This window comes from Mobula birostris, chromosome 19, assembly GCF_030028105.1.
Source record: "Mobula birostris isolate sMobBir1 chromosome 19, sMobBir1.hap1, whole genome shotgun sequence".
Classification (NCBI taxonomy): Eukaryota; Metazoa; Chordata; class Chondrichthyes; order Myliobatiformes; family Myliobatidae; genus Mobula; species Mobula birostris.
In genome coordinates, this window is record NC_092388.1 from 57,304,104 (window position 1) to 57,313,035 (window position 8,932).

General features: G+C 39.5%; 1 protein-coding gene across 3 annotated transcripts in view; it reads left to right on the forward strand.

The window, feature by feature from the left end:
* The window catches only part of mcur1 (mitochondrial calcium uniporter regulator 1), a 42,947-nt gene extending 34,238 nt beyond the window's left edge, over window positions 1–8,709 (forward strand). For 2 of the 3 annotated variants that reach the window (XM_072283654.1, XM_072283656.1), the window contains exons 7-9: window positions 1,557–1,610; window positions 1,764–1,878; window positions 5,078–8,709. In XM_072283654.1, the coding sequence (XP_072139755.1) occupies window positions 1,557–1,610; window positions 1,764–1,878; window positions 5,078–5,133 (225 nt within the window). In that variant the 3' untranslated portion in view covers window positions 5,134–8,709. The remainder of the gene's footprint in view (window positions 1–1,556; window positions 1,611–1,763; window positions 1,879–5,077) is intronic. The other variant, XM_072283655.1, reaches the window with a different exon arrangement.
* The last annotated feature ends 223 nt before the right edge of the window (window positions 8,710–8,932 follow it).

Here is an 8,932-nt window from a genome sequence, read left to right on the forward strand (position 1 = left end):
AGTTAAGGGAACTGGATTGCAATCAGAGCTGCCATATATTTGACAGGCCTCCTATGTCATGAAAAAATAGAGAAAGATGGAAATATAACATGTTTCGGAACAAAATTGCCGGCTAGTGGTGTAGTGGCATCTGCACCGGACTTCAAGGCAAGTGGTCCCAGGTTTGAATCCAGCTGCTCCCTTACATGCTTTCCATCTGTGCTGGGTTGAGTGTTGAGCTAACAACTCAACATTGTAAGAAAAACAGATAATTGCTAAGGAAATGGCAAAAAAAGCCACCAAATGCGCCACAAGGCGTAAAAAGGAACAACACAATTGGAACTAAATTAGAATATGAAGATCTGTTAATTCCATATATGTTAACAATGGATGTCTTGGGATAAAACATCTTTTGGATATTTCCTGTTCCTTCCTTGCCTCTAACTTGCCATAACAGTTTAGCACATAGGACTAGAGTAAACATTTTCCATACCTAGGTAAAAATGAGCAGTATTTGGCCAAAAGAAAGTTCATTTCTTTGGAAGTGTGGTTAGAACTGGCTTTATGGCAGTTTTACTGGAGAAAGGGGCAAACAAAGCTCTTACCTTGGTTGAAGTTGTGTTTTGTACATCATCTCAAAGATGCATTACATCATTTTTCCCATTCACCTGTATTTAGCAGAATTTGGTTCAATCTAATCTTGCTGGCACCAAAAAAAAATAGAAAAGGGTAATTTATATGCAAACCAGAAGTATGTTGCTTTTTTTTTTATCAAACACCCAATCCTCATCAACTTTTAAAAGGTGCTTACAAAGTTTTATTCTTCAGACAAGTCATCTGTAAAACTGTCCTGGGAAAATGGCTTTTATTGAGCTTTCCTGATACAAATTGCAAAATGCTTCAGTACCCAAGCCTATATTGATGTTTCATTCAGAATCTTCACTTGAAAGAAAGAAGCTGGGCTTCAGTATTTCTCCAGTGGACTAAGTTGTTATGTTTAAAATCAGTGTAAGTAAAGATTGCAAAAAACCTTTGAAAACTCATTGATTTTCTGTTGTTCTTTAATATTCAAATGAGCCCGTCTTGTAGTTAAGGTCCAATCTACTTTTTGTTTTCAGTGTGAGCAGTATTCTACTTTTCCTAATATGATTTTGGCCAGGATTTCTGTTGTGTACAATGCATATACATTTATTGATCTGTGGTTTAGAAATTAAGGCATGTTTAGCTAGATTATCTCTAGTTTTGATTGAGAAAATGATCGTAAGCTGCAGTCAGTACAATTGTATCTGTGAATTCCAAAAATTACATTATGAAGTACTTAGAATTTTTTTCTGAGGCAAATAGAACTCAAATGGAATATATAAACATCTTGCCCTCTCACAGTGTGGAAAAGCATTAGATTCTAGTAAGAATTTTTAAAGATTATTCTTTTATATACTAATTTGCTTTCAAAATACTTAATATGGTAAAACATTTTGTGAACCTTTTAAGCAGTTCTCCAATGTAACATTGTAAGCTACTTGGATTACTTTTAGTATCACTTGTGACACCCTGTCTCTCTCTCTCTCTCTCTACAGTTAACAGAGCATGAAAAGAGAGTATTGGAAACCAAAGCAGATATAGTAGAAGTGGTGAGAATTTCTTTGAAATTTAATTATAAGGACTGACTTCCTGCTTGTTTCCAGGATCTCTGTCATTACCTTTTTGTTTAGTGTGCTTTTGGGTGCTTATAAATGAGTTAATGTTACCACCAGGAGTTTTGATGTGGCTTATTTAATTTGCAGCATTCACAACAGGAAAGAGCTGTAACACAAGTGAACCAAAAGATAGACACTGAAGTAGCAGGACTCAAAACTCTGTTGGAATCACATAAACTTGACACTATTAAATATTTAGCAGGTAAGAATTGTGTTTCCAGCCCTGGAATTGCACCAAAATGACTGTCATCAAAGTTACTGACAGACAGTGAGCTTATGATGAAGATTAACTATCCCTTCTCAATGTGTCTGTAACCTTCCCCATGACCCATCAGATCATGCTACTCCAATGCTTCTTCATCATTCAGTTGGATGAGAGGACCATACCTTCCTCCTTCAATACCTTTGTATCATCATCCAACTACTCTTGCCTTTCTCCATTCTTATCCATGTGCTCAAATGCAAACACTTGCCTCCATCATTAACTCTGTTTCTATGGCTCTATCCTTAGCCCAATGCTATTGTTCACATGAGCTGGACTTCAACATCAACTGAAAACATTTGCATTTTTGACACAATTCTAACTGCAGAATTTTTCAGCAATATTTTGAAGACTGCCTCCGCAGTTTGTCACAAACACCATTCCCTAGCCAATGACTCAATTCTCCACCCCGGCTTCCTGAAATGACATTGTATTTTTGCACACCATTGCAGACTTCAAAGCTAAGTGCAGTGGTGCTGCTGACATCGCTGCCTCTCTCCTAGATGTACTAAATCTTTTTTATGCTTGGTTCGATGTCGCCAACACTGAGCACCCAAGGAGAGTTGCCGAAGCGACCTGCACCTTGGTCATCTCTGAGGCTGAGGTACGCAGGTATTTCCAACAGGTGAACAGTCGCAAGGCTGCGGGACTGGATAGCAGCCCAGGATGGGTACTCAGGATGTGTGCGGCATACCTGGCAGGTGTGGTTACTGATATTTTTAATCTCTCCCTCTCCCAGTGAGAGTGCCCTTTTGCTTCAAAACATCCACCATTGTTCCGGTACCTAAAAAGACTAAGGTAACATGTCTGAACAACTGGCACTCTGTCGCACTCACCTCAATAAGTAAATGCTTTGAGAGGCTGGTCAAGGACTACATCTGCAGCATGCTACCACCCATACTGGACCCCCTACAGTTCGCCTACTGACACAACCAGTTGACTAATGACACAATAGCCACAGCTTTACACACTGTCTTTGCATATCTGGAGAAGAGGGATGCTTATGTGAGAATGCTGTTCCTGGGCTATAGTTCAGCATTTAACACCATAATTCCCTCCAGGCTCGACAAGGAACTCAGAGACCTCGGCCTTCACCCTGCCTTATACAGCTGGATCCTGGACTTCCTGTCAAATTGCCAGCAGGTGGTAAGAGTGGGCTCCCTCACCTCTGCCCCTCTGACCCTCAATGCTGGAGCCTGTCAGGGCTGTGTCCTAAGCCCCCTCCTTTACTCTGTATTCCAATGACTGTGTCACCACCCACAGTTTCAATCTGCTAATTAAGTTTACAGATGATACTACATTGATTGGCCTAATCTCAAATAATAACAAGGCAGCCTACAGAGAAGAAGTCATCACCCTGATACAGTGGTGTCAAGAAAACAACTTCTCCCTCGATGTCACAAAAACAAAGGAGCTAGTTGTGGATTACAGGAGGAATGTTGACATCAATGGATCTGGGGTTGAGAGGGTGAACAGCTTTGAAGTTCCTCGGCATACACATCACTGAGGATCTCACATGGTCTGTACATACCAGCTATGTAGTGGAAAGAGCACAATGGGCCGCTTTCACCTCAGACAGTTGAAGAAGTTGGCATGAGTCCCCAGATCCTAAGGACTTACTACAGGGCCATAATTGAGAGCATCTTGACTGGCTGCATCACTGTCTGGTATGGGAACTGTACTTCCCTCAATCACAGGACTCTGCAGAGAGTGGTGCGGACAGCCCAGCGCATCTGTAGATGTGAGCTTCCCACTCTTCAGGACATTTATAGAGACCGGTGCATAAAAAGGGTCATTGGGGACCAGAGTCACCCCAACCACAAACTGTTCCAGCTGCTACCATCTGGGAAACGGTACCGCAGCATTAAAGCCAGAACCAACAGGCTCCAGAACAGCTTCTTCCTCCAGGCCATCAGACTGATTAATTCACATGGATACAATTGTATTTCTATGCTATATTGTCTGTCCTGTTGTACATACTATTATTCACAAATTCCTATCAATTGCACATTCAGACAGAGATGTAACACAGATTTTTGCTCCTCATGTATGTGAAGGATGTAAGAAATAAAGTCAATTCAATCATAGTGACATTTGAATCCCCCACATGAAGTGGGCTGTATATTCCTGCTTTCAGTTAGACTACTTCTTTCTGACTCTGGCTTCATTGTACTCTGCCTCAGCCAATCTGGTGAGTAACCTTTCTCCATGCCTTTGCTACACATAGATGTGATTTCTAAATCATGCTTTGGTAGACCAATCTCATTCGGGTGCCCATTTCTTACATTCAGTAATTACCATGTACTTGCTCATACCTGTTTTAAAAATTTTTTTCCATCCTTGCAATCTTTTGAAAACTTTGCACTTTAATCCTGGCCTTGTTCATCTATTAAATGTAATTGCTCCACCCAATGTGGCCATGAGTTCACCACCTAAATCCTGTACACAAATATTTGTATCCCTTTTTCTTATAAAAACATAATACCCCTTCAACTATTTGTTTGATTATCAATCACTGTATTTCTTCATGACTTGGAGCAATTTGGAACTTTGCTAAAGCTGCAATGTCAATTGAACTTTTTGGAAGCAGCAATGAGATGGAGGGAAGATAGATGTAGAGTACAATTCATAGATGCAGTGGTCAAAAATCCTTGGACAATTTTTTTATTTGCAAAGTTATCAAAACCAAGTAAAAGAAAATCACTACATAACAGTTGGCTGCTTCAGTGTTTCCAATCAAATTACATGTGGCAAAAGATTGATTTTTTTCAGATTTTTCTGAATTTGCACATAACCTTCAACAAAATTTCTCTTTAATTTGGTCTCAACTTTAGTAGTGACTCTCCACTCACCTTCTCTCCCACCAACTTGCTTAGGACATTAAGTTGATCCTAATCAGAGCATGTAGTTATTCCATAAAACTTTGTTGGTACAACAGATTCCCTCTGCCTAATGGAGATCCCGGGGGAGGAAGTTTTGAGTATAACAAAGATGATTTTGTAAAGCAGGAGTCCAGCGTGTGAACACAGCTCCCTGGTCAATACAAATCATGCACAACAGGGATTCAGCTTTTTAAAATATTAACTGAAATGATTGGCATATAATATTGATCTTTATTTTGGTGGATAATTCCTTGCAGGTTCAGTTTTCACATGCCTCACCGTAGTGCTTGGATTTTATCGCCTTTGGGTGTGAAATTTAATCCCTTGCTGGATCTTCATTCTGAAAGGATCAGGAAGAGCAACATCTGTAAGCAAGAAAGACAATCTCTTGAAATGCTGCAAGGAGCCAAGGAATTTACATATTGATTTAATTCAAATAATTCTGTGTATCTGTTAAACAGAGTTTTAAAGGTTAAAGAATAATAAGTCTTACGAATTTAGTTTAAAAATTTATTCAACCACTAATGCATATTGAGATGTTGCTGAAAATGTACTAATTCATTTTGCTATTTCTTAACAAATGTACGAGGGATGATTGATAAGTTCGTGGCCTAGGGTAGACGGAGTCAATTTTAGAAAACCTAGCACATTTATTTTTCAACTTAGTCCCCGCCTACATTTACGCACTTATTAGATTATGGGGACACTCAGTCCTCGTTTATTGTCATTTAGAAATGCATGCATTAAAAAATGATACAATGTTCTTTCAGTATGATACCACAGAAACACAAGACAGACCAAGACTACAATGGACAAAAACACATAATTATAACATATAGTTACAACAGTGCAAAGCGATACCATAATTTGGTAAGAGCAGACCACGGGCATGGTTAAAAAAAAAGAAGTCTCAAAAGTACCGATAGCCCCAACATCTCACGCAGACGGTAGAAGGGAGAAACTCTCCCTGCCATGAGCTTCCAGCACCACAAACTTGCTGAAGCAGTATCCTGGAAACACCCGACCACAGTCCGACTGAGTCCATCCGAAAACTTCGAGCCTCCGACCAGCCATCCGACACTCAGCACCATCTCTGCCGAGCGCTTCGACCCCGCCTCTGGCCGCCGAGCAACAAGCAAAGCCGAGGATTCGGGGCCTTCCCCTCTGGAGATTTTGGATCACACAGTAGCGGTGGCAGTGAAACAGGCATTTCAGAAAGTTTGAAGTTAATAACTCATCATGGGTGATTGTTAAGTTTGTGGCCTAAGGTAGAAGGAGATGAGTTATTAACTTCAAACTTTCTGCATAATCACTCAAAGAGTTGACCTGCATGTGCATGTAACTAGAGCTGTATAACTCATCTCCTTCTACCTTAGGCCACAAACTTATCAATCACCCATCTGTGGACACTTTTTGGAGGTCAAGATCCGTGTTCTCCACGACCGCTGGACTAAGTGTGTAAATGTAGGAGGGGACTGTGTTGAAAAATAAATGTGCTAGGTTTTCTAAAATTGACTCCTACCTTAGGCCATGAACTTATCAACCACCCCTGCTGTAGACCACTTCTACAAAGAAGGGATCCGTATGCTCCACAACCGCTGGACTAAGTATGTATGCGTAGGAGGGAACTACAACGTTTGTATGTTGAAAAGTAAATGTGCTAGGTTTTCTAAAATTGACTGCTTCTACCTTAGGTCACAAACTTACCAATCACCCCTCGTATTTACTAAATGTTGTCTGGTTCTATTGGGCAACAACAAATTAAATTATAAGGGTATTCACCATTGCCGAGTGATGCAAGGTGTCAAGCTGCTAGTGCCTCTTAATTACTAGTTTGTAAACAAGATGTGCTTCCAGATAGTAACCAGTGATGGCTGATTTATACCAATATTGGGACAAATTTGATGTCTAACCACAACAGTCAAAAAGACTTGAGAACCCCAATTTTCTGATGAATCTTGACTTGTTTCCAATATTTATGAGGCCCAACATGACTGTTTGAGTTATTTGTTGATAAACAGTCACTAGCTAGTGCTGGGATTAGACTTGCTTGTATCAAAGTATTTAATGAATCACCCAAGGATTTCATTGCTTGTGGTTAAGATGATATGAGAATCATGCAAGAAATTCAAATAGGGCAGACATATAACCATGTAACAATTACAGCACGGAAACAGGCCAGTCTCGGCCCTTCTAGTCCGTGCCAGTGAACTCTTACTCTCACCTAGTCCCACCGACCTGCACTCAGCCCATAACCCTCCATTCCTCTCCTGTCCATATATCCATTCAATTTAACTTTAAACAACAACATCGAACCTGCCTCAACCACTTCCACTGGAAGCTCGTTCCACACAGCTACCACTCTCTGAGTAAAGAAGTTCCCCCTCATGTTACCCCTAAACTTTTGCCCTTTAACTCTCAACTTATGTCCTCTTTTTTTGAATCTCCCCCATTCTCAATGTAAAAAGCTATCCACGTCAACTCTATCAATCCCCCTCATAATTTTAAACACGGCTATCAAGTCCCCCCTCAACCTTCTACGTTCCAAAGAATAAAGATCTAACTTGCTCAACCTTTCTCTGTATCTTAGGAGATGAAACTCAGGCAACATTTTAGTAAACTTCCTCTGTACTCTCTCAATTTTATTGACATCTTTCCTATAATTCGGTGACCAGAACTGTACATAATACTCCAAATTTGGCCTTACCAATGCCTTATACAATTTCAACATTACATGCTAACTCCTATACTCAATGCTCTGATTAATAAAGGCCAGCATACCTAGAGCTTTCTTCACCACCCTATCCACATGAGATTCCACCTTCAGGGAACTATGCACCATTATTCCTAGATCCCTCTGTTCTACTGCATTCTTCAGTGCCCTACCATTTACCATGTATGTCCTATTTTGATTAATCCTGCCAAAGTGTAGCAACTCAAATTTTTCAGCATTAAACTCCATCTGCCATCTTTCAGCCCACTCTTCTAAGTGGTCTAAATCTCTCGGCAAGCTTTGAAAACCCACTTCATTATCCACAACGCCACCCATCTTAGTATCATCTGCATACTTATCCAATTTTCCACCCCATCATCCAGATCATTAATATATATGACAAACAACATTGGACCCAGTACAGATCCCTGAGACACACCGCTACACACCCTCCTCCAATCTGACACACAGTTATCCACCACTACTTGCTGGCATCTTCCATCTAGCCACTGCTGAATCCATTTTATTACTTCAATATTAACGCCTAACCATTCCTAACTAACCTTCCGTGTGGAACCTTGTCAAAGGCCCTACTGAAGTCCATATAGACAACATATTGTATCACAACATGTGTGAGTATTATGGTTTCATAAAAATTTGTACAGATTTTGATGAAGAAAATCCAGACAATATATACAAGAGCATGCTGAAAAAAAAAATGTCCAACCAGCCTATCGGAGCTTAGAGTTGCATGTCAACTTGTCCGTCCAAACATTCATCTGCAGATAAAACTTTGTTTCATCTTGAAAATATTTCCATCTGTTAATCAAGTTTAAATTTTAAAAAGAAAATTGTATTTTAATTCATAGACTAATATATTGGGAAATTTTTGTCCTGTTAAAATTAAAACTACAAATATTGTATTAACAATTTGAAAAGAATTTCCATTATTTTGCCATTTTCCATAAAATGGGACCCCAAAAAAAGTTTTTGAACCTATCAACTTTTGATCTGTTGTTGATGTTATTTCCTAATCAGTATTGCTGATGTTGATCTAGATAGAACGAAAGGCCCAGTGCAATAGGCATTGGGGAATACTGCTTTATCTTCATTAAATATCAAGAGTTGTACTGCAATTCTGCACCTTATTTCCAATAAATTGCAATTTTTTTTCTATATGTGGCTTGTTCATTAGATTTTAGGTGGAACCCTGTCTAGCTGGTATTCCTGCCTTAGACTGTGTACTAGTTCATGTACAGTTTCTGAGATCCCACTAACTTGGATATCAAATTCTAGGTCTATGGAATAAGAACAAAATTGGAAGGTTTGTTACTTCTGCTATTTTACTTATAATGCTTTTAATTGTTGTGCTGTTAGCAGTTTCTTCATTTAAATTAAA